The sequence below is a fragment of the Eublepharis macularius genome, chromosome 6, assembly GCF_028583425.1.
Source record: "Eublepharis macularius isolate TG4126 chromosome 6, MPM_Emac_v1.0, whole genome shotgun sequence".
NCBI classification, from domain to species: domain Eukaryota; kingdom Metazoa; phylum Chordata; class Lepidosauria; order Squamata; family Eublepharidae; genus Eublepharis; species Eublepharis macularius.
Genome location: NC_072795.1, coordinates 98,273,834 through 98,299,048, shown reverse-complemented (window position 1 = coordinate 98,299,048; position 25,215 = coordinate 98,273,834). Strand labels below are relative to the sequence as shown.

The 25,215-nt window shown below is 40.1% G+C and overlaps 1 protein-coding gene across 1 annotated transcript in view; it reads right to left on the bottom strand.

Moving 5' to 3' along the window:
* INPP5A (inositol polyphosphate-5-phosphatase A) overlaps positions 1-25,215 on the bottom strand; it is a 358,040-nt gene that overhangs the window by 20,488 nt on the left and 312,337 nt on the right. Inside the window, exon 12 of the mRNA XM_054983325.1 lies at positions 18,182-18,255. Within this exon, the coding sequence (XP_054839300.1) occupies positions 18,182-18,255 (74 nt within the window). The remainder of the gene's footprint in view (positions 1-18,181; positions 18,256-25,215) is intronic.

Sequence of the window (25,215 nt, the reverse complement as noted above, 5' to 3'; positions counted from 1 at the left end):
TGTTCTTAATTAGCCAGGTCCTTACTGTGCTTTATGAGAGTCAGCTTGCTTATTAATACTTCATCAAAAATGATCAACCAGCCAACGTGAAAAAGCTTTTAAAGATGCAGTATAGCTGGCTGCTCAAGCAATATGCTAGACTCCCACTAGATATATCCCACAGATTAGAGCACTAATTAATTTACCATTTCTACAGTTGCCCGAAAGCAAAACAGAGATTCATATTCTGTAGGCACAATCAATGTAGTTCATTAAAGACATTTCCATTTGGCAAATGATCATAAATAATTAGCCTTCCTCATGTGCACATCCTATGCATCAGGTAGCTGAGGTCCAGCTAGAGCATATGTTGTTATCAGGATTAAATTAGCCACTTCACATGTAGTAAAACACTAATAACCCTTTCTGATGCTCTGTTAGCTAACTGGTCATGATGTGTTTCTCATTTAAGCAAAATCAGGAAGGTAAACAAGGCCTGCAAACATAGGAGTTGAAGTACAATGTGTTAAGCAGCTGCAGCTTGCAAATTCTAGAATAACTCCATGGTGACCGAACTAACAATCAGAGTCAAAGGTCACAATAAAAGAGATGTGTGTGTATCAACCAAACAAAGGGTAAAAGGGCAAACAGTTCCTTCATAACACTGTAATACTCAATGCAAAAAAGGTTAACATCATACACAATGTAATTTTTGCAAGTAGCTTTTATAGGTTCACATAGGACATATATTCCATGGGTTAGTCAACTCAATTTGTACACATTTTTATTACATTGCAAGAAATAACAGTGTGTGAGGTTCTTTCACAATGAGGTTTTATTACATTAGTTGCTTTGGCATCATGAATGTAATGGAATGCTTCCAAAGGCAAACAGTATCTTTTACTTCATTGCAAAATAAAAGGTTACTCTCTCCCAGTTGTGTCCTCAGTGCATAAAATCTGTTCTTATTGATTATAAAACATATCCGTCGCTAACCCATGAATTGTCTGGGTGATAATGTCAAACTCAATGAATTTTAATGTCAATAATGTCTTTCTGGGTCCTCTTATAGTATATTTAGCCATTTAAAATGTGTGAGGATGACATGGGAAGAATAGAAATTGGTATGGCCATGCCAATACTGTAGAAAGAAGGCAACAGATAATGGACCTTATTTCAGTGAAGAGTTATATGGCTGTAATCAAATACATGCAAGAAATACACAATGCAACTTAAAACTATGATCTCCATAGTTCAGCCTGGTCTGATTTGCTTTATAGGACGATTCTGTAAGAGACTAACTATACTGGCCAAGACATGTGATTCAATTAAGGCAAATTATTAAGGCCTCCAATAACTGTAAGTATACCAACACAGTAACTAGGTTACTAACAGTAACTAGGTTATTTGCCTTTGTCCACTAGGAATCTACCAATCCAGCATTGTGGTAAGACTGGACAAGTCCAGTTTACATATTGGGCTGGATCCAAAAGAAACTAGCAATTTTTACTGATTCATCTTCCTGCTACAGATACCCCCTGCCCCCAATGTCTTTCCTCTGGGTTACCTGTCCCCTAGGAGCAACATTTTGTGGAGATCAATGGGTTCTGGTGTGTGTGTGTGTGTGTGTGTGTGTGTGTGTGTGAGGAAGAGGCTGGAAAGTTTGTATTCACTAATGGAAAATTTAGTCTAAATCCAACCCATTATCTTAACCATGCTTCAGCCCTTATCACCAGTTTCCTACCTCTCTGTTGTGATATCTACAGCAGGTTACCACAAGACTTTTTTTTTTATGGTACAGAGAGTTTTCTCACCAACTGTACATCCTAAGGGACATACAAGAAAAAGTGGCAAGAGAAGTCTCTACATTTTAGGAAAGAGCACTGTGGTTATCAGTACTGGGCATTACAACTGCCACCATAGGGAACTGGCTGTGGCACAGATAAGATCACGTGCAGACCAGCTGAGTTTTTATAGTCTGGAAACCTGAGAAAATATAAGTGCAGGTCAAATAACTTTTTATTATTTATTAATTAAGATGTTTATACTTAGGGCTGTCAATTCCAGGTTGGAAAATACCTGGAGATTTGGGGGTGAAGCTTGGAGAGGGCAGGATTTTGGGAGGGGATGAATCTCAGTGGGGTATAATGCCACAGAGTTCACCCTCCAAAGCAGCAGTTTTCTCCAGGGGAACTGATCTCTGTAGTCGGGAGATAAGTTATAATTCCAGGAGACTTCCAGGCCCTACCTGGAGGTTGGCTCTATACCTCACCTTTTCTCTAGGTTCTAGGCATCTCCCATGTCACGTGGGAGATCTCCCAACATTTATGTATGTATGCGTCATCAAGTCGCAACCAACTTATGGTGACCCCAGCACAAGAGAATTTCAAGGCAAGTGAGAATCAGAGACAGATTGCCACTGCCGTCCTCCACAGAGTCTTCCTTGGAGGTCCCCCTCTAAGTACCAATACTGCTCAGCTTCTGAGTCCTGACAAGATCGGGCTACACCATGCCACCTTTCCCTCTCCCTCCCAAAATTTACTTTAACATTAAAAAGCAGCTGTGGTAGGGGGAGATTTGGACTGAGAATGCAACACTGAGGTTTTAATGATTTCTTTCCATAATTCTCCTTAATAATAAGACACGTTGTAAACCGCTCTGAGTGTGACATTAAGCTTTCCTGAAGGGCGATATATAAATTGAATGTTGTCGTTGTTGTTATTTTAATCCCCCAGTTGCTATTAGTCCCAGTGGGGAAAAAGTACAGTAACCATATGGATACCAGCCTTTCCCCCCTTTCCCCCTTCTAATAGTGGGTTGAGCCCTTGATTTCTATTGGGAAAACAGAGGTAGAAGGAGAAAGGTTAATCTCTACCCCAACCTCAATGCAACTCCCCCACTGCTATTTAAAATTAAAGTAAACATCCATGAACGTTGTACATAATGTGTAGCCGGACCCTGAGAAGCAAAGAGGAAAGTGTTTTGGTTACCATCAAGGAAGAAGTAAATATCTGTTGTTTAGCCCTATGCTAGAGTGATAGCAACAAATGAGAATAAAAACATTCCCCTGAGAAAGGGAAAAGCATTTCAGTCTACTAAGGAGCGGAAGGACAAGTTGCTGTATTTCCAAATGACCTTGCTTTGCATTACTCAATGCAGTGCAGATGAAGGGGGGAGGGGGGAGTTCTTGCCAAACTCCTTGTGGGGGAGGGGAGGCCATAGTTGAAAATCAAAGGTAGGAAAATAAGCAAGAGTTGTAGATTAAGCCGCATCTTGGAGGAATATGTTACTAGAAGCTGGACAGAAATTCAGAAGAAAAACCTCACAGCTACGAATGAGATTTGACCTGTCATTCTTGTCTAGAGGTAAGAAACTGTCAGCAGCACACAGGGTCTGCTGAAGGGGAAGAGAAAAAAATCACAGAGAGGAGAGGATATCTGAGACATGAACACATGTCTAACCAGTAAATTACATGACAGCCTAATGCAATGACAAACAAGAACAGGTCACTTTAAGAGAATGATTAATACACAAGATTACTGTGCATGCACACTTATCTCAAAGCAAACCTTGTACGTGGGTGTGAACCCCTGGTAAGTCAGTTCCTATCTTTGCCATACAACAGTTACAAGAATAATTATAATAATTAATGGAGAGAGGTGATAAAGTTAACAATTGCCCACCTGTATCATGGCTAACCACAATGCCCTTATTTCGTTTTTCACACCTACCCCCTTCTCCTAGTGATTACAGTCTACCAAAGACCTATTTCCAGCACAAACTGAGCTTGCTGTTTGCTTAATGTCAGGGTGTCAAGCAACTGATAGAACCTACTCGGTTTAAAAACACAGGAGACAGCCCATCATCACTAATATAGTAGAAAAACACTGAGCATGCTTAAAATGAATGTATCTCCATAAGGATTTCTGGAAAACAAGAATTTAGGGCAATGCCAGAGAGATGACTTTTCAAGTGTTAGGCAAGCTGAGTCAGTTCACTCCCTAATAACTAGCCACAAGGGAATGGCTACCCCCCAGCCCCGCCTCCCTGCCCAGTGCAATAGATATACAAACATTGAGGCAACAGGAAATGGCTAGAGAAATGGTTTGTCCAACTTCTATACCAATTAATGCCACTTTGTGTACAAAGGCAAAAGGGGATATCAGTTGACGTCTATAATGATTTAACATTGAACTCTGGGATCTCAAGGTGCACAGTAAAAAACAAAGTTTTATATTTCTGCTGCCAGACAAGAGTGTTAGGAGATGTTCTGAGCTGAAGTGCTGTTTACATGGGAGAAGTATTACTGAATCTGCTCATCTATTTCTTTAATGTTAAAAAGTAACTGGGGGAGACCTGATTTGGATCCAGGCTGTGATTCTGAAGAAGTATGTGGGGGAAAGGGGGGAGGCGGGAGTTTGCATCCTATTTGCCCCCTGACCATTTTGTTGAAACAAACCATCTTATGTAAGCTGCTATTAGCTTGAGAAAGTAAAGAAGACAGATAAAATAGAGGTGTTTTTCCCTCTATCAGGGCTGATATTAGCTACAGGGGAAGGAGAGAATGGAAACTCAACCCCCAATCCAAATGGGGCACTTATCATTAAAAATTTCAGAAAGTTTAACCATGGACCTCCCCAAAGTAAGTTCTGTGCATATTTCACATGGTGCAACCAGATGCCCAATAAACCTGGGCCATTTCTGCATGGGTTAGCTGCACCAAGTTCAGTGCTTTTGGGAAGCAGGTTTTTTCTCTGCTTCCTCACAGCTTTCGAATGTGTTCATGTACCTTGATTTCCCTGGCTTTTCTTTGATTTTTCTCAAATCTGCTCTGAAGTTTTGGGAAAGGCTGAAGTAAAGCCTGGATGGCTGCTGTGTGAAAGGGAAAATCCAGATTTCAGGGCCTATATGTAGTCATTTTCCTTAACCCTGTCTCCAAATGGGGGGTGGGGGGTATTATTATTTTTTTAAAAAAACAGTACTAAAAATAAATTTCTAACCCCTTCCCTTGTGGAGATATAAGGACATGTGCAATATAGAAGGAAAAAGTAAGTCTCTAACCCCTTCCCTTGTGGAAGTATAAGGAAAAAGTCACATCTTTGCTAGAAACGTACTTTGTTAAAAATTAAACCTGGGAATTCAATGAACCTGTTATGCTTGTTGTTATAATAATATATTGATATAACAATGTTCTAGCGCTTATTTTTTTTTAAAAAAACTACAAAAATCATAGTGGCCTGGGGGGCGGGGGAGGGTTGGTACTTCTGAGGGACTAATTGGGACTGGGACACTGCAGGAAAGCATGCCATATGGAAGCCCCATTGCTACTTTACGTGCTCTGTTCTTTACTTTTGCTCTTTACTTCTCTGTTCCCCTTGCGGTATATTCTCTCCCCCCCCTTTTTTGTTAATAAGAGGCATTGTGTATCTTGAGATATAAAACAAGAACTATGTGCTTTGCAATAATGAGTAATTGTGGAAGAGCTTGCCAGAAAGTTGACACCCCATGTGGAATGGGCATAAGTAGTGAAATGAAAGGCATTTGTCCCATTGCTTCCTAAAACAAGGGAATGCTCACAAGCAATTCTAAATCTTTGTTTTTCATGTATATACATTTAGTTAAATAGCCTCATTGACTAGCATATATATTTGATTTACAAATCTGTTTTCAATTTATCAATTATACATTGGCAATCTTTTAAAAGGTGCATTTTGAAGGAACTCCTCAGTGTACCTAAATTTAGGCTTTATATGTTTGTGTAAATTCAAAAGTTTAAGATTAGTTGGGAATAAAATAATAGTTGCATTGGATGTGAAGGTTCATCTTGAGTCATATGAATATTTCCTGTACCATCAAATAGTTGGCAAGGCAACCTTCATGTTATAAAACAGCAATGGTGTTTCCCAAGCAAAGTTTAAATAATCACACATGTTCTCCTAGAACATGAAATCTTTGGAAGTTCAGGAGTTATTTTGGTGCTTTTACAGGTATTTTGGTATATACTAATGACCTCAGGATGCTCTCTGTGTGCTAATTTAAAGTAATTATACTTGCATATTAATGACAATAGATAAAGAACTGTTGAGGAGACAGTTACCAATTACATCTAGTTTCAAATTACTGTGCTACAGAGTAAAAAAGAATTAATATAAAAAGCATGGCTTCTATGGGAGTCAAAAGTGAATATATAAAGCATTTTTTAAAATGAAATAGAATTATTTTCAAATAATAGTACTTTCAGAAACCATAGAACTTGCCCCATACATCAGCAACATGGTCAAAAACTAAGCACTTTCAAGACCTAGTGATTTCAAGAGATAGCTATGTCCTTGATTTTAGTTTCACCTGTTTTCACTTTTAAAGTAACCAAAACTATATTTGAGAAGCACATTTCCCCCCTTTCTTTACTGCATATTGTTTTGCCAAGTTTGGTTCCACAAGAAATGTTACTTAGGGTTGCCATTCCCTCAGTGGGGGTGGGGGATTACCTCCTTCCACCCTCCACCCTCTGCCACCACTCACTTGGCCGGCGGGGGGGGGGGGGGAGGCAGGATGACAAGCCTTCTGGGCATACTCCTGGGGTGGCATGACAATGTCACTCCTGGGAGGGGTGTCATTGCACTGGGAGTACTCCCATGCTTTCAAGGGCCAGTTTGGGTCCCAAATGGCCTGAATCGGGCCTATTTGTGGCCCAAATTGGCTTGGGAGTATATGCATGAGCAAAGGAAAAAAAAAGAGTGCTGGGTTCCCCCTCCCAGTGGGAGGGTATGAGGATCAGGCAACCCTACTTCACACACAACCTGAAATAAAAAGAACGATTCTGAAAAATAATTCAGAATTTGCTGGCTGATTCAACTGTCTGACATTGTTGTTTTTTAAAAATTTTTACGGTGTACTTTACAGCAATTATTTTGTTCAATGGGCCATTAACTTAAGAAAGCTGCCACAACCAAGTTACCTTCTCAATAGTTTCACAGATTTGTGCAGTACACTAGGTGTGTGTTAACTTCCTGAGAAGGGTATCAGCTTTTGGTTTGTTACCAAACAGTGAAGAGACAGCTGCATATCACAGTTGTGTCTGGCTAGACTTGGCAAATATTGCATTACAAGAGAAGAGCCTTCCTATTTTTCTGTCACAGTAACTGAACTTTTTTAGGAACTTAGAAACAAATATCCAACAGCTTTGCTTAAATTTAAATAACAAACAAAAATGACATGAGCACAGGAAAAAACATTTTTTAGTTCTCATTGAGAATCACAATAATATGTTTATATCACCATACTACCTAAAAACGTAAGAGGTGCTCTGCTATATCAGAGTAGGTGTCTCTTTTAGTACAGCGTACTGTTTCACACAACCTGTCGCTCTCGTGAGCCACAAATAAGGCATGTAGGCCAAGGCCTTCACTTGACGTTGCATTCTAGCACCAGTATTCAGAAGTTTTAAGTCTCCAAACTGAAGTTCCCTTAAGCGAGTAACCACTGAAGAAGGATATTTCATCTGAGATCCCTTCCCATATCACTGTCTTCCACCAGTGGGTGAAGCATTTTTTGTTTCATTTGGCATGCCCACAATAACCACTATTGGCCCTCCTCCCTGTTCTTGGTGCTGTTTGTTTGTGTGTTTTTATTGAATTATTTTTATACTATTTAAAATGTTGTTTTAATTTTTTTAAATGTTTGCCACCTTAGGAACCTATTTGGGTAGAAAAAATATATATACACACATAAAATCCTTAATGAATCTGTCTACTAGACTCTGAAAATTGTCCATGCTAGTGGCCATCACTATGTTCACCAGGAGTGAGGAGGGTTGCCAAGTTCCATTACTATCCTGGTGGGAGGGGGGATCCAGCACTCACCTTTGTAGAGCCCTCGTGTGCATGTGATCCTGGCATGGTGCAATGATGTCACTTCCAGGAGTGACATCATTGCGCTTGGCAACAGGCATGTTCTCGACCTTTGCAGGGGCCAAAAGTTTCCCTGCGAATGTCAGGAGCCTGCCTGCTGCTGGGTGCAATGACATCACTACTAGAAGTGATTTCATTGCACCCATGGAGAGCATGCCCACTGTGCACTGCCCTGGGAGGTTTTTTGCCCCTGGGCCCCTCCTGGGCCCCATTCCCTGGGGACTTTTCCCTCTGCTGGCCAGGTGAGTGGCAGTGTGGGGGCAGAGGCTACAAGCAGGGATTCCTGCCCCCACTGAGGGACTGGCAGCCCTAGTAGTGAGTCCCACAATTTAATTAATTAAAGAAGTATTTCCCATTAAAGAAGTACTGCCCATCAACTTCATTGGGTGTCCCCGAGTTCTAGTATTGTGGGAGAGGGAGAAAAAAATGCAGGTTATGTATCTGTATTTCCTTCCTCCTCAAATGCTACTATTAAAATTCATCGTTCAGTAAGAACTGACATCCAACTACACAACCCATTCCTAACTCCAGTTAATAAATTTTTACTAATAATTTCCCTCTCTGTTATGAGAGCTAAACATGTCAGTTACAGTATTAGCATCAATTGTAAAGACAGGGAAATATAGTAAAAATAATCACTTTTGTATTGGGGGAGACAAATCTATACAAATATGCAATAAATAATGGTATCACTTGAAAAAATACATATTGCAGTATTAGCACCGTTTTGGAGGGATTTACCGCAGGTATCAGCTATTTCTGAAAATGGAGAACATGTCCGTACAAGATTGCCATTCATTAGTATAGCATTTATTATAGCAAGGATTTTATGCAGAGAGAAGAAACGATTTTTCTTAAAATCTTTCTTAGCAAAATATATCAAAATCCATACCATTTTAAAACCAGTCTTTCCCTCTGAACGGAGGCGTACTGAGCAGATATATTGGTGTTGTAACATAGAGATATGGTTCACACATGAAAACACAGCAGCAACAACAAAAACAATGGTTTGCTGTGAAATCAGAAGCATTTAATTTCCTAGCTGTACATTGGAGAAGGATGGGAGGAGAAGAGGGGAATGGAGCATATCAGCCTGAGGATCTCCTCCTTCCCATATCACTCCTGTGTCTTCCTGTGTGAATCATGTCAAGGACTCCCACTTTGACTCCCACCTTGCCTGCCTGTCATATTGATGGCATTTTGCTAATTTTGAAAAATTATCAGTTCCTACCATTTTACAATTTATTACTCAGAACTGCTAACCCACTTGTAAAGCAATTGGGCACCATCCATCCAAAGTTAAGTGCCATTGGTTTTTACGGGATAGAGTTAAGCACATGCTTATTTTTTCTGTTGCGACCAACAGATCTTAATAGTGTTTAACACTGACTGGATAACGCATGTCTTATACATGTGTTGCATGTCCTGCAGTATTATCAATGGTTACAGTAAATACTATCCCCCCAATACCCTGAAGCTTTAAAAAGGTATTAAACATGTTGTCAATTAGTCTCCAGCCAAAACAAATTTCTAAACAAAATGAAAAGGAATCTCTGACTGGAATTTGTCAGGAACCTGGAAACAGAACTCTCTTTTTCTATTCTCCCCAAGAAAGTCCAGACACACCTTCCATTTTTTAAAAAATTATTATTCTGGTCCCCGTGTATTTACTGCCTCCTGTACCTAAACAAGTCATCTTCACTCTTCTTGTCAGACTGCTGGCACTTCATCATGGCGGTGTCAGGCCTCCCTGCCTCCAGGACCAGCACTAACACGGGAAAGCCAAATTCATCACAAGGGTGTGCAGTGTTCAAAGTTGTCAGGCCTGACCTGACTGATGACATTTTGAGAGTAAGTGATATGAATTTACAGCTTGTATTGCATTCTTCAGGCCTAAACACAGGGAAGGGAAAATGCAACTTTCTTCTGTGTTTTAAATTGTGAGGACTTTTGCATGCTATTTTTCTGAATTGAATGACTGGGAATTTTTTTTAAAGCATTCTGACTTAAAGCCATTGTTTTGGCATTCTTGTAAGGAGGGGAGGATCACAGGAAACCTGTACTGCAATTGCTGTAAAGATGCCATTTATCCAAGAAGCTATAAAACTTTAAAGACAGGACAATGAGATCTGTGTGAAGTTCTATATAAAAAAAATGGCAGAATAGATCAGCGGGGTTTCTAAACCCTCAACCCACTATTACCCTCCCTATACAAAACATTATCACTGAATGCCTTACCAGTTTATTTATTAGGCTGCCTTTCCCACTGTATTTATTAATTAAGACATTTATATGCTGCCTTTCCTACTGTCCATGACAGGGGGTAGGGAATGCTGGAGCTGCCACTGAAAAACAAAGGGTCGGCACTACAGGTGAATGGGCAGCTCAAAGAGATGAGAGATGACCTTGGGAAGATGGTGGTGATGATCTGGCTCATAGTAAGTAAACTAGTAAAAAATTAGGACATAAAACCCCACTACAAACTGGGAAATTTTATTTCTGTATTTATGGAATAGGCATAAGATACACAGATCTTGAGCATACGCTCAAGAAGACCCTTGTGCCTAATGGCCATCATCCAACTCTTAATTGTAAGGCTTTATCCCCATTTACCGTATGCCTCTTTTTAGAGTCCATGGAAGAAATCTATGACCTGGAATTTTATCCTCAGAGCAAGGTGAGCGATATAAAACAACTCTTCTTTACTTGCTGTCAGAAGTCATTGCAAGTGGGGAGAAAGAGTTGCCTCAAAATCCTGAATTCCTTCAAGGTTTTGAATGCCCCCAATATGTGTACGTTGGCACCAGAGGGCATATGACTGCTGTCAAAATTCACTGTTCTAGAAGTATATTTTAAAAATTATACTTGTAATAGCTGCTTAGCGGTATAAACCTAGAGAAGACTCCCAGATGAAAGTAGGTGCTGTACTATTTCCCCTGAATTCTCACACGGAGTATGCAGCAATTTCAAGGAAATTCAAAGGGGTTGGTTTATAACCACCAGGAATTCAGAGCACAGTAAAAACATTTTTTTTAACACACACTAATTAACACACACTTAATTTTTTTAAACACACATTTCCTAGGTGCTACGTTGAAGCCCGTGCTTGGATATACAGGATTAATTACTGGTTAATTCCCCCCATCCCCCTCCTGTGGGACATGCGCCTTTGACATTAACAGGCGCTTTTCGTTCGGTCAAAATGGAAAAGACTCCTTTCAGAGAAATTACTGGTGTTTGAGTGTTCTTCTAGTATTTTAATAGCTCTTGAATACTCAAAAGGCAATCCATAATTAAGCAAAGGATTTGGGATAATGAATTACATCATTTTCATTTCTTCAGATACAAGAAGTTTGAGCCTTCTGATTATCTGGCCAATCTACTATTTCCCAATTTTAGGGAAGTTTTTACTTTAGCCCAATTTTAATGTCCTACCCTCTGCATTCTTGGAAGGAAGATATCATAGTGTTCTGTACCGGGAACGTATATGCCCTTTGCACATGTCATGAAGTTGAAACTGTTGGATATATTTTATTGTATTGCCCTTTTTATTGTGACCTTAGACATGATTTCATTACTCCTATTCTCCAAAAAATTCCAGGTGGATTAGAGGAATCATGTATTTTCTTTCTCCTCTTGGACCATGAGCCTTGGATCACAGACAAAGTGCCCAGATTCTGTGTAGCTGCTAGAGTCTATCTTACCTCTGTATCAATGTAATGCATGCTATTTGCTTATTTTAATATAGTTTATGTAATTTTTTTAATGTAACATTTTTGGTAATGCATTCACTTTTGTGCTCATCTGAGACTGTAAGAAATCTGGATATGTGATGGAGTATTTAGATAACATTTTGACATGTGGCTGGATGTTACATTTTGTAAGCTATGACACTCTTCTTTTGAAACTGAAAAGTGAACCTATGAAGAAAAAATTTAATGAGAATTCTACAAATTGTCTCTACAGAATGGAGCCATAAGAAGAAAAAATGATTGAGAAAGATGACTTGTTATTCTTGCAAGTAAAATACCAGTATTTAACTTTTAAGCAAAATCCAAGTCTAAACAGTAACCCTTAAGTTACAGACACTGAAATTCACCCTAAGATCTCATAATGTTTGGGTATTCATATGGAATCAATTAACTGTTTTTCAGTTTTGAGCTGTTTTATTTTAAATGTTTTAATCTGTTCTTTTACTGTATTGGTTTGAGCATATGGAGAAATGGACTATACTTAAATATTTTCTTTACACTAATACTAAGGCAAAATGAATTGAAACTGTCAATTTGCAGTCATTAACCTCTTTCTGCACCATCACAGAATAAATCTGCGATCACAGTTAAGAAGAAACCAGATCATTTTAAGGTATGATGTAATTCCCATATTGTCTCTTCTATTTTTGGTTTGAAGTTTCATTTCTTTGGTTGGGAAGTAGTTACAGAGTCCCAAGCCCTTGCCCAGAGTCAGGGTCAAAAACCCACTAAGTAGGGGTGTGCATTTTGTAAAAAAAAAAAAAAAAAGATAAAATTTAGCTTGGGAATTGAAGGAGACAATATCATTATCCTGAATTTTTAAGTTTGGCTTTATTTTTGTGGAGTTTGGGGGTTTCTGGCTTTAGGAGTCCATAGTTTTATATGGGAGATCGTTCGGGGGGGGGGGTCTGGAACTTTTTTTTTAGAGCAAATGGCACCAAATTTGCAGCGAACCAAGACCTTCCTCTCTCATAAATACCACCTCCCAAGACTGAAGGGGAAAAAGGACAAAGGGGCTGGACTTTACAGACCACTAAAGGGGATCTTTCCGGGGAGGGGTTTGTAGAGAAAATAGCACCAAAATTGCAGGGTTCTCCCTCTATCCTAAAGACTCTTCTACATGTTGGAAGGGAATCAGACAAAGGGGTTCAATTTTATGAATCCCTGAACACAGTTTCCCCAGTCATCTTGGTTCCTATTGTTTCTATGAGGAAACATATCATGCTTCCTCCAATGCAATGTTATTTAGAAACAGGGAAACTATCCCCAAAACAAAGACCCTCACAAAGAACACAGCAACCCCCCAAAAGCTCTGGACTTGGTCAGAACAGAACTCCCTGAGCAATCCTGCCCCCAGCTTCTGTTGCCCACTGGCACTCTGGCAGCCAGCAGGAGGAATTAAAAAAAAAAAAAGCATCTAGGTGATGCTGTTATGTGATATCACTAGGCCAGAACTCTAGAAGTGATGTCACTAAACCAGCAGGAGGGCGGGGGAGGGGGGACTTGGAGTCATGATGTCAGCTATGCCACTATGCCACTTCCAGGTTTTCCATAGAAATGACATAGTGGTGCAGACGACATAGTCTTTTAGAAATTTTTTCTCCTGTCAATGCTTGGAGTGGTGGTAGGGCCACTGGTGGGAGGTCTCCCAATCATCGCTTGATGGCACCCTCCAATATCCCTGCTCCCCCAGACTCCCACTGGTTGCTAGCCACTGGGTGGCAACCCTACAACAGAGCCTTGGAGAAGCTTGGAAGAACAAGGCCTCCTTGGCTAAGCCAGAGCCAGCCATTTTCCTGAGTTGTTTTGGCTTTGCAGGAACTTCTGTGAAATGGGAGGTAACTGTGCCTTCCGGTTGCTGCTGCACTGTGCTGAGATGACATGGGAGCTTCTTCAGGACTGTCTGAACATTCCTGGATTTGTAGGTCTGTTACTAGTTCATTGTTTGACTGTTGTTAGCAAGACCTTCTATTTTTTGTATTTTAGTGCTGAGGTTTGGAGTTTTAGAGCGGTGGGGAGCATTTTTAAATCTATGGCTCTGTATGTAATGTTTTATTTTCCTTATTAGCATCTGCCCTAGCAGGGGTGGTGGTGGTGAAATCTCGTACCTTTTTTTCCCCATTTACTTGGTTATTTCCCAACTTTTACTTGGTTTAATTTAGGGGTGTGTTTTTTTTGCTGTCTGCTTTGGTTTAGGGTTTGGATTTTTTTGTAACGGTTTGGTGCTTTTGGAGGTTGATGTGTTCTGTTGGTGTGATATTTGACTTTTGGGGGGGGGGATTTTTCTGTTTCCATTATCTGTGCTTATTCATTGTTTCCTGGTGGAGTCTGTGGAGTGCTCTTGTGAGGGGAACTGGAGGTTATTTTGATAGATTAGATTGAAGTTTTTAAGCATGGCATTTCCCCCCATAAGAAACAATGCAGAGCAGGATAATTGGGGTTACTGTGAAAACAGACCCCTTTGTTGAATCCCCTTAAAACCTGGAGGGTCTTTAGGAGAGAGAGGGATTTTGGAGAATGACTTTACATAATGGGTTTTATATGGTTTTTGGTTCATAGACAGGTGTCTTCATACTGGTACTACAAAAGCAAAGGATACTCTGCAGGTAAGACTTTTTGTCTGTTTATTAAGAAGGATTTGTGATAGTCGCTCCACAAGTGTATCATGTTTTTATTTATTTATTTATTTAGCAAAGTGAAGGGGTACAATCTGACAAATTCTCACTGAAGTATGGGGAGGGAGGTTATACTTACGGGGTTGCATTAATGATCTTCCATTTCTGAACTGCAGCTATTTTACAAGGTTATCTGCAACTTTATTTTTTAAATTGAGTATTATTGTTAAGTATAACGTTTCAATTATGTTTGCAAGAAAATAAGTTCTCAGAAGATTATCCCCACTGTTTCAGAAGATCAAAGAACATAAAACAAAAGCACAGTATCTTTAATAAAGCCATGATTACACAAAGAAACTGCAATATGCAAGTTTGGGATACTTAGTTTCTTCTTCAGTTTTTATAATTAAATATTTGCTAATGATAACACCAGCTTGCTAACTAAAGCAAATTTGAAATTTGTGTTTTAATATGGTCTTTGAAGTGGTTTACAGATTCTCTTTTTACATTCAAATGTTAATCTATTAAGCACATAAGCCTCACATCACAAGTGTTCAGTTTCCTTTTTTCTGTCTACTAAAGAATCTTTTGTTTGTGGTATTTGTGGCCATCCTGTTGTTGTTCTTATGCATGGAATCCCTTAGTAGTAGCATTTCTTCTGAGTGTAAAGGGTATTTTGCTTCTAATTTCTTGGCCTTCTAACATTTATTCTAAAATCTACCCAACACTGGATTTTTCACAATATAGATCATTAAAGAGTTTCCTTTCCCCTGAAGACGTAACAAGTATAAAAATGCTAGCAACTATACAACAGGCTGTAGCGGGGCCTTGTGAGGGCATGTGCCACCCCAGCAGCATTCCTGTGCTTTGCACCAGCCTGGTTCGGCCTCAAGCGGGCTGAAATCAGGCCAGTGCGGAGTGCAACAGCACTCTATGGCCCATTGCTACATCCCAGCCTGCTCAGGGTGTGCTGAGGGCTGGGCCAGCGTGGCAGGCCTTCCCAGTGTCTTGGCAGCTGCGGTGGCACAGCTCTCCGGAGATCCCGAGGAGGCTGCTGGAGCAACAGAGAAGGCTGACACAGGAGCGCGGCCCTCCTTGCTGGAACACTGAGTGTAGCACCAGGCTGTGCCAGGCCTTCCCGCGGCTGCTGTGGAGCTTTGGGAGGGGTGTGCCAGCCCTCTCTGCCCCTTCCTAAGCAAGTCGTATTGGTGACGACTCTTTATCCTCGTGCAGGCCAGAGTGCGCCTTTGTGGGGATAAAAAGTGTGTCATCACCAATATGGCTTGCCTTTTATATAGTAGGATGGGTCTGGACCCAAAGAACCGTGAGCAGACCTTTGACAGCAGAATAGATGTCTCCTGTGTTGTCCTGCCTTTGATAATCTCATGTATCATCCCCAAAGCTGGTCCTGTTGGGGAGCCTCCAAGAAAAATTTTTGCCAGCAATACGACCAGGGAGGTGGGGGGAGGCTCAAGTGGGAACCCAAGGGAATTAAAGCCTGTCTGGATGAGCAAAGATGTATTCTACTTATGCAAGGGCACACTGAGATCCAACCCAGAGTACCTGTCTCTTCATAATTTCTAGGGATTGTTCATATTGTCCATATTGTAAGCTCTGCCCAAACTAACTGTAAGTATTTCTCCTTCAAAGAATCTTAAAAGGGCTTCTACAAACCAGTCAATACTGACATGTTTAAGATTACTAAGAATAAGTTGTTTGGAAAAATTCCATTGTGTGTCTGTGTGTTTTCCTACCAGAATTCTCCAAACAAGCGGATAACATACTGACAAAAAAATCTCCAGCAGATATTTCTGAACAACGAAAACTCTGTCCCTTGGGATGTTATATACATGCGATTTCCTTCAATGGAATCTGATTTTTCAGATTATCATTTTTAAACGGTATTTCGAAGAGTGCTCACAATTAACAAATTTATAGAGAAAGAGAAACTAATATGGTTATTTCACTCCAAGATAGATGATGAGAATGGGGCTTTATGCGTGTTGGAAGCTAGCATGGGACAGGGAAGGCAGAGGTTCTTAATACAAGGAGAAGAATAGAGAGAGGGGGGGCTCACAGGGATGTGAGATGTCCATTGTGGTTTGATACAGATAAAGTAAAGTGGCAGAGATACAGTGATAAGCAGTTTTGGAAGAAGGAGAGTTAAATATATGGGAGGACAAAGGGATTGAGTGATATGTGTCTACATGTTCATGTTTTGAGTCAGGAAGAGTAGGAGGCCTCCTGTGAAGGGGAGACGCTTAGGGTTAATTAAAGGCCTATTTCAAATTGGAAGAAGGCAAAGTAATCTGTAAGACTGTTCATTATTGGACCTATTTATGTTAGAATACACAAAATACTGAATTTTAAAGTATCCTTCTCCAAAATAAAGAATAAACAAACAAAACAGATAGGAAAAGAAGTGTGAAATTTGTTAACTTCCTAATTTCCACAGAAGTCAAGTCATATTAATATTAGTGAGTATCAAATCTATTCATTAGGGGAAGTGCTGTACCAAGATGCAATAAAAACTAATGCTAAGAGTTACTTATCCTGATGCAGGAAAGGTCAGCCCGCAGTCTGTGAACATCATGTGGCCCCCAACACTTTTTAGTCATGTCAAGAATATTTCCAAGTTGTTAAGAGTTAAAAGATTCCACAACAATACTGCATCTCTCTTTTGGAGTTTTGATATCATATGTAAACAGACCTATTTATAGCCATTTATGTATACATTTTTATTACTCTTTCTGTAAAGAACCAAAGGCAACATGTATTATTCTCCTCTTGGTATTGCCAGGCTGAGCCTGGTAAACTGTAGGAAAGTGAGGGGTGGGATGTGCAGGGGATGTGACAACAGCAACATCACTACATCACTTTCCAGTACAACCCAGAAGTGACAATGGGTAGTTGTAGGAATCGCTACAACTCTATAGTAAAACTCTATGATTTCTCCATAGGGTTTACACAATTCCTAGAGCTACACTGTCAATTCTGGGTTGTATCCAGAAGTAACAGTGAACTTCAGGTCAGAGGAGGGATCTGAACCTTGATCTTCCAGAGCCTAAACTGACACTCTAACCGCTCCAGTACACAGGTACTACTATGACACATATACAGGCTACCAAACTATGTTTTTACTGCTAGATTGTGCCAATTAATCAGACCATTTCCAGCCTTCAGACAATGAGTGAAAAGTAAAATGACCCCAGAGGCCGCAGTTGTTGGCATTTTCTGCCACAGGTTACTTTAGGTGATAGAAATGTGTTGGCAGTAGGTGTTTAAGGTGACATGGGTGTTCTGACAATTTCAGGCTAATCCTACTAGTGTTAAAACTGAAATACTATTCTAGTCCTGAATATTGCATCCACCTAGTTAGCTCTGAACTCTGACTGGTGAATAGAATTTCTCCAATCGCTTCCCTTTTCTTATTATTTTTGCTATTGTTCCAGCAGTCACTCTTCAGGATTTGGCAAAATTCATTTCTGTTATTCAATTTCTTAATAGGAAACCTATTTGAATTTGAACAGGAACATATTGTTTTAAGCTGGTTGATAACAGCAAGCTTTACCGTAGGAAAACAGATATTATAGTCCTGCATGTTGAGTATAAAATATGAGAATTTGTGCATTTTTCATAACAAGAAGCAGACTGTGTACTAGTAAGCAAAGTTACAGAAAGAATAATGATAATAATGGTAATAATAAGAAAGTATATGAATTTGTTACATATACATTCTGGCCCCATTTGTGAAACAGTCATACTTAAATTCTAAAATCTTGGGACTGTGGTACTTCTTTTAACATCTCCAATTAGAGTAACATTACAATTACTTGTGTTCTGCTCCTAAACGAAATTAACTAGACTTCTAAGTTTGCTTAGAGCAAGGATAGTAATTAAATAAACCACTGTATACATATCTTACCTGGGAGGAAATGAAATGTCCAGTTCATATAATTTGTCCTTAAAGACTGACAGCTCTTTGTCAAATTCCAAGAGCTAATGGGGAAAAAAAGAACAGAATTAAAATAAATTTAAATTATTCAAAGCTACAGTAATAATTAAATAAGTTTCCAGTACTTGTATTGTGATGTATTTCAAGATTTTGATCATCATGCTACATAATATTATCTTGTGATTTTATTATTTTGGTATGCAATGCATTTATTTGGCATTTAATGGAATTATTTTAGAAATTTTAAATAAAAATAAAGAAGAAAAATTATTTTGCTTGGTGAGACTGAAACTTTATTAGGGAGATATTGTGAATGTGTTTATTTCTAGGATGCACGCAATAAGAGGCTAGAGAAGCATTGCAAAACCCAAACATTAAAAAAAATATATACACCTCTTAGGAATTTTCTGAGAAATTGTAAATTTGCTGTTACACAACTGTTGATCTTTGTCTTTTCAAGATTAGTTCAGATCTTGAAAATGCATTAATTATATTTTCTAAGGTGACAGATTAGCCATTTGAAATGTAAATATATAGCAAGATACTAATAAACTGACAAGATATACTCAAGTGAATATATTATTTTTTCCTGTCTTTAGGCTTGTGAAAAAAATTACAGCACACATACAATGCAAGCATAGGACTTGCTCTCTTGAATTTTCTACGATAAGCACAAGGATGCAGAGACAGATCACTTTATCCACAGAATATATGCAATATTCCTATTCAAATATTTTTGGGGCAGTGTAGGCTACAGAATAAAACAAGAGATACATATAGAATGGAGAGATGTGTTTGTGTGTACGCACACACACACATACAGAACAGAGTCCCTGAGTAGCAATCAAGAAATAACATCATAGTCAGACTTTAAACAGAATTTAATGAATAAATAGTTGAGTCCTCAGACAAAACCCATTTCCCTGTAGACTTCCACAAAAAAATGTACAGTCTAACCTTTTGTTCAAAAGCACAAACTTTCCATAAAAGTCAATGCTAGTAGTTTACATTTTAAACCAAGAGCCATCCTAATAGGTATAAACAGCCACATGTTGGAACCACAACTGGTGTTGAGTCTGACGAGCAAATAAATCTGTAGCGCTTCCGACCCACAGCTGAAGCACTACTTTCACTTTTGACAAGCATGCCATCAAAACCAGCACTCCTTATATAGCTTACATGTTTACTTGCTGTTCATTAATCATGTCCCAACTCACAGCTGGCTGATACCATTGTATGAATGGCAGAGGTTCCGAATGAAATTAGATTGTGTTCTTCTTTCCCCTCCGCTCTGCCATAAATCATTCCTGAAATGTGCAATTAGCAGCTACTTGTACACATTAATTATCTGTGTGAAAAGCAGCTACCTGAACCACCTGCACAACTGATTAGCTTACCTCCCTTTGGCCCACCCACTTTGCCTTCAATCTTGGACAGCAGTGCCTCAACCATCTATGGGCATTTTTGGCTCTTACACATGTGAGAACATAAGCATCATTCCCATTTTCTTATAAGCCAGTTTGAAGAGAATGTTGTATTTACCAGAACCACATATTCTGAGCTACCTTATTTAAGTTTTAAGTACAAACATAAGCATACCACGAAAATCTTAATGCAAGATAACTATATTCACAAGCAGCAATAATTACTCTCTTTCTTTTTAAAGGCTTGTGTGCACAACCAATTTGTTCCCATGAGGTGTTATTCAAAAGCCTATGGAAGTAGTTCCCAACAAGATGCCTCTAGGCAGTGGTCCCCAGTATGGTGCCTCTGGGCACCATGGTGCCCACCAGTGTGTTTTCTGGCATCCATGTAATCTCTATCCCAAAGCAAAGAGTGAATACTGGCTTTATTCCACCTCACTGGAACAGAAGGTGCTCCAGAAGAGCCCAGGAGGCACCATCCCTGTGTCTGCAGGGAACACTCAGTTGGAAACAGCTACTTGCACCATTGGAGGATGCTTGGCTTGGAACTGCCCAACATTTTTTGATTAGCCTCTGGCTCCCCAGCAGCCATTCTGTGGGGATGCCTCCTACCACTTTGCAAAATTCCGAGTGTTCACAGGCTCAAAAAGGTTGGGAACCACTGGCCTAAGGCATAAGTAAAGACTTGTTGCTTGTGGGTCTTGGAATTGAGAATTTCACTATTCTTCCTAAACAGTGCTTCATTCTAATTGGGCAAGCCTCCTTGTGACATCAGACCAATTGGACCTAAAGTGGTCAAGGGTCTCTTCATTATAAATATGAGATGTGATTCCCATCAATTCGCAACATGACCAAATGAGTAGATACTTAAATCTGGAGACTGGAGCTATGAACAGGCAAGACAGACCTTTCTGTCACCCTTCCTCTCCCCCGCATAATAGAAGCAGCGCTTGTAGCTTTATGAAATAAATACCATCAGTGGCATTTTTGGAGGTTGCTAGGGTGACTTGTTATCATATGACTTGCATGACTCACCTAGGCCCAGTTACTATCTACTGTTCCACAGCAGCCAGACCACACAAACCAGTGTTGTGTACAGTGGTTAGAGCTTTGGACTAGAATCTGAAAGACCCAAGTTTGAATCCTGAAAGCTCACAAGCTGCCCTTGGGCCAGTTACAAATTCTCAGACTAATGTCTGAGACAGGGTTGTTGTGAGGATAAAAAAGAGGAAAGGAGAATGATGTAAGGTGCTTTGGGTTCTCTTGTGGACAAAGGTGGGGTATAAATAAAGTAAATAAATAATAAATATAGCTAAAGATGGGGCAGATAAAAGGTAGCTTGGTTGGTGGATAGAAAGGAGAAAAGGGAGCAGGGAAAAATGAGGGTACCAGGAGGAAGGAAGAAGAAAATAGTGCAGGGGGGTACAGGGAAAAGTGAGGTGTCCCCCTTCAGTCCTTGCAGGTTCCCCACTGTGCAACTAGACCCGTAGCCAGCACTATGCAACTGCGCCACAGTTTTCCTAGAGAAGAAAGGAGGGAAAGCTGAAGATGGGGGGAGGAGAGAGATAAATGTATTTTGGCTGATTGGTGGAAAGAAGCTAAAGCAGCAGGGAAAGGTGAGGATATGCGGGTTGCCAGGAGAAGGGAAAGAAGAAACAGTGCGGGAAAGGAAAATTAGATCCCCCCTGCAAGTCCTTGGGAGTTACCTGCTTATACTACTATGTACTGTGCACTGTCCCACTGACATCTATATAGACTAGCAGGTGAACAGGGGTTACTCAATACATAAACTACAATTCTGTGTTTAAAGGCTGCATATAGAAACTCCAACATATACACAAAGTACTTTCAACCCAGCCTTGTAATTGTGAATACTTTCCCAAGTAATTTTAAAAAATCCTAAATACTGCAATATTTTCAAACATGTAATTTTGAAGCATTACATTAAAACAATTATCTAAACAACCAGACAAAAGGACATTTAGAGAACGCAGGGTTACTTGTAAAATATAAAAATACAAAAGAAAGAATAAACGAACAATGCTTCATAGAACACAATGGTAAAAATACTCATTGAAAATTCCACAGGCTGAAGGAAGTTAAATGGCTGCATTGTTCGGCTAGATGAATTCAAAATATCTACAATGTGAACATGCAGTTTGTTGGATTCTTTTATTGCAATATTCCAGAACTGACAGGAGGGCCAAGGCCTATAGTGCTAAAAATTATTAGACACTGAGCTTCCAACTACTTCCCAGTAACAGCCGCAGACATTTCTGACATTTTTATGTACTGTGGGTGGTTTCTTGTTTAGTTACAAGTTGTGTATTGCAGATAAGCTATTGATATTGCCGTGACACAGATGACAGATAACAGGGACATGATTGTGCTGGCAGCTGTTGGAGCCTCCCAGGTTCTTAAGGAGCAGCAACGTTTTTACAGGGCTGTATGAAAAGACCCACATCACACTGCTTTGCCAGGGGCTCTGAGTGCCAGTAGCTGGAAGGGCACTATATAATGGCATTTTCCCCCCTTGGTACTTCCACCACTTACTCAAATGGGGACCTAACATTCCTGCAAGAAAAAACAAAGAATAGCTCTTTAAGGAGAGGGGCTGTAATTCCCTGCTTTTCACAGAAAACATCCCAGGTTCAGCCTCTGGCATTTTCTAGTTAAAGGATCTCAGACTGCATGTGTTGGGAAAGGCCTTCCACTGCCTGAGACTCTGGAAAGATGCAGCCAATCCACGTAGACCATACTGAACTAGATGAACCAATGGTCAAACCTGAGTTAATACAGACATTGTATAAGGCAGATTCATTTATTCCTCAAAAGGTCAGGGAATGAACAGGGAGGTAGCCAAACTGAGGATGACATGAAGTTATTCAGAATGCTGTTAATCCAAATGGACTGTTAATCTCCAAAAAGATCTGTCCACCACTGATGAATGGACAACAAAATGGCAAACAAGATTCAATATAACTAATGCATAGTGATACACATAGGATGGAGCATAACTGAAAAACACATCCCAGCTTTACTTATATGCTAATGGGGCTTGGACTGGCAAACTAGGAAAAGAGATCTTTGTGTTCCGCAGTTTAGTGAAAATGTCAGCTTGGTGTGTAGCAGTTAGTAAAACAAGCACCAGGCTTGACACAGCATACCAGCACCAGGCATCTATAGACAATATATATTATGAAACAATTTTTAAAAGTTAGTTATATGTTACCTTACCATGGGAAAATAATTGCTTTACTTTACCACTAACAATACAGGTTTATATATTGCACGATACTTGCCACTGGAGGGTACAATATTTCTATTGTACTAATAGTAAATGGCTTTCAAGTGAAAATCAATATATTGTTCAATTGAATCTACTCGTAAAACCATTCTTAATAAACTGTCCATACAGGTGTTATAACGGGCCGATGGCACTAGGGTAACTTGTGGAAATGGATTAGGAATTTTAAAGTGATGTCATTTGAACATGAAGCAAAGGCACACAATACTTTCATGTTCCAATCAATGTTATTTATGTTCCTTTAGATTTGAGGGCTAGTGCCTTGCTCCTGTAAAATGCTGTGGCTTGGCACTTACATGGAATTAGGACTCCTGTGGTACCAGTGCCAAGAACTGATTTCCTTCATGACAATGAATTCCTTTACAACAACGGTTGTTAGTTCACCATCCTAGGTGCGGCAAAGTCTTGTTTCATGAGCATGCACGGACTCTCGTGATTCAAAGAAAAGTGTGATCATCACAGGCCTGGATGTCAGGTGTGCACTGCTCGCTTAGTCTCAAGACCTTTTAAAATGCATTTACAAACACAGAACACTGTGTGGCAGTCATCTTTAAAGCTCAAATGGCAAACATCTTAGATGATAAGAAGTAAATTCTCTTCTAAAAAGGGCTGCATGAGTTCCAGCCAGCATCTCATTGATGTCCCTCCTTATTACAGCTTCTGTTTCAAGTGGCCTTTTGTCCAATAATCCCCAGCATACCTTTTTTTATATTCCAAGGAGACCCTCTCATCTCTTTATGACTACTGAAAAAGCTGATTGGATCCAATTCTATGACTTCAATCATATATGCTATGCCATTGACTAGGGATTCTAAGGGCATCACTAAACTTTCAGATGTAGATTCATTGCATCAGGGCTACAAAGAACAAATAAAACAGTTGAGGCTTAATGTGTAAGCCATTTAACCATTCTTCATGTAAAGATAAGATCTGACCATGGTGATCCATGCTTCTGGTCTGAGGTCTGTTCTATGGATAGTTTTATGCGGTTTTTATGACTCTGGACTAATTTTAAAGGGTTGTTTGGTTTTATATCACTATGTCTAATTTTCACTGTGCCCTGACCTGGATAACCCAGGCAAGCTCAGGGCCAAGCTACACATGACGAATGACACTTGAACGGCAAGTGGATTGAGTGGAGGGCAAGTGAACAGGGAGAAATACACTTGCCGTTCAAGTGTCATTCGTCATGTGTAGCTTGGCCCACAGTCTCAGCAAATCTCAGAAGCTAAGCAGGGTCAGCCTTGATTAGTAATTGGATGGAAGACCTCCAAGGAAGGCAAGAGTCACTATGCAGAGGCAGGCAATGGCAAACCACCTCTGTTAGCCTCTTGCCTTGAAAACTCCAGCAGGGATTGCCACATCAGTACTCTCCACCACCAATTCTCAATGTGGCTATATCTGTGGGTACTTAAATCCGGAGACTGGATGCATGAACAGCCAGGACAGATCTTTCTACAAGTCTGAAAAACAGGTTTGTTGAAAAATCTGAAATCTTTTTTCAAAAAAGGAGAGTGAACCCCTGCTCCCAAATAATAGAAACAGCACCTGTAGCTTTAAGAAACAGATAACCTCCATGACTAGTCAGCCACCAAGTACTGCCAGTCTTCAAACTTTTATTTTTGTCAGCAAAAGTTAGGGAGAGGTGCTTTGACCTTTGAGGGAGGTCTCAGGGCTAGGCCTGGTAGCAACCACCAGACAACTTGCTACCACCCGACTACATGATATTAGGGTTGCCAGCCTCCAGGTAGTGGTTGGAGATCTACTGGAATTACAACTGGTCTCCAGGCCAGGTTGCTAGGCAACCACAATGTTGTCAGACTGACAGCCTTCTTCTGTCAGTAAAAGCCATAGGAAAGGGGCAGGGCACTTTTCAAGGCTGCTTTGGCCTCAGAGACTACCCATGCTCCCCACCCTCCCACCCTGAAGGGAGGACTTTTTGGGGCCAAGCCTGTGGCAATCACCAAAATACTCACTACCACATGACTTGCATGAGGCAACCACTTAGTGACTCACTACTATCTGACAGTATCTGCTGCAAGAACACCAGTGTGATGTGGTGGTAAGATCGTCATACTGGGATATAGGAGGCCCAGGTTCAAAACCCTACTCTGTCATGATTGGTTGATATTAGGCCAGGCACTCATTCTAGGGTTGCCAGCTCTAGCTTGGGAAATATCTGGAGATTTTGGGGGTGGAGCCTAGGGAGGGCAGGGTTTGGGGAGGGGGGGATCTCATCTAGGTATAATGCCATAGAGTTCATCCTCCAAAGC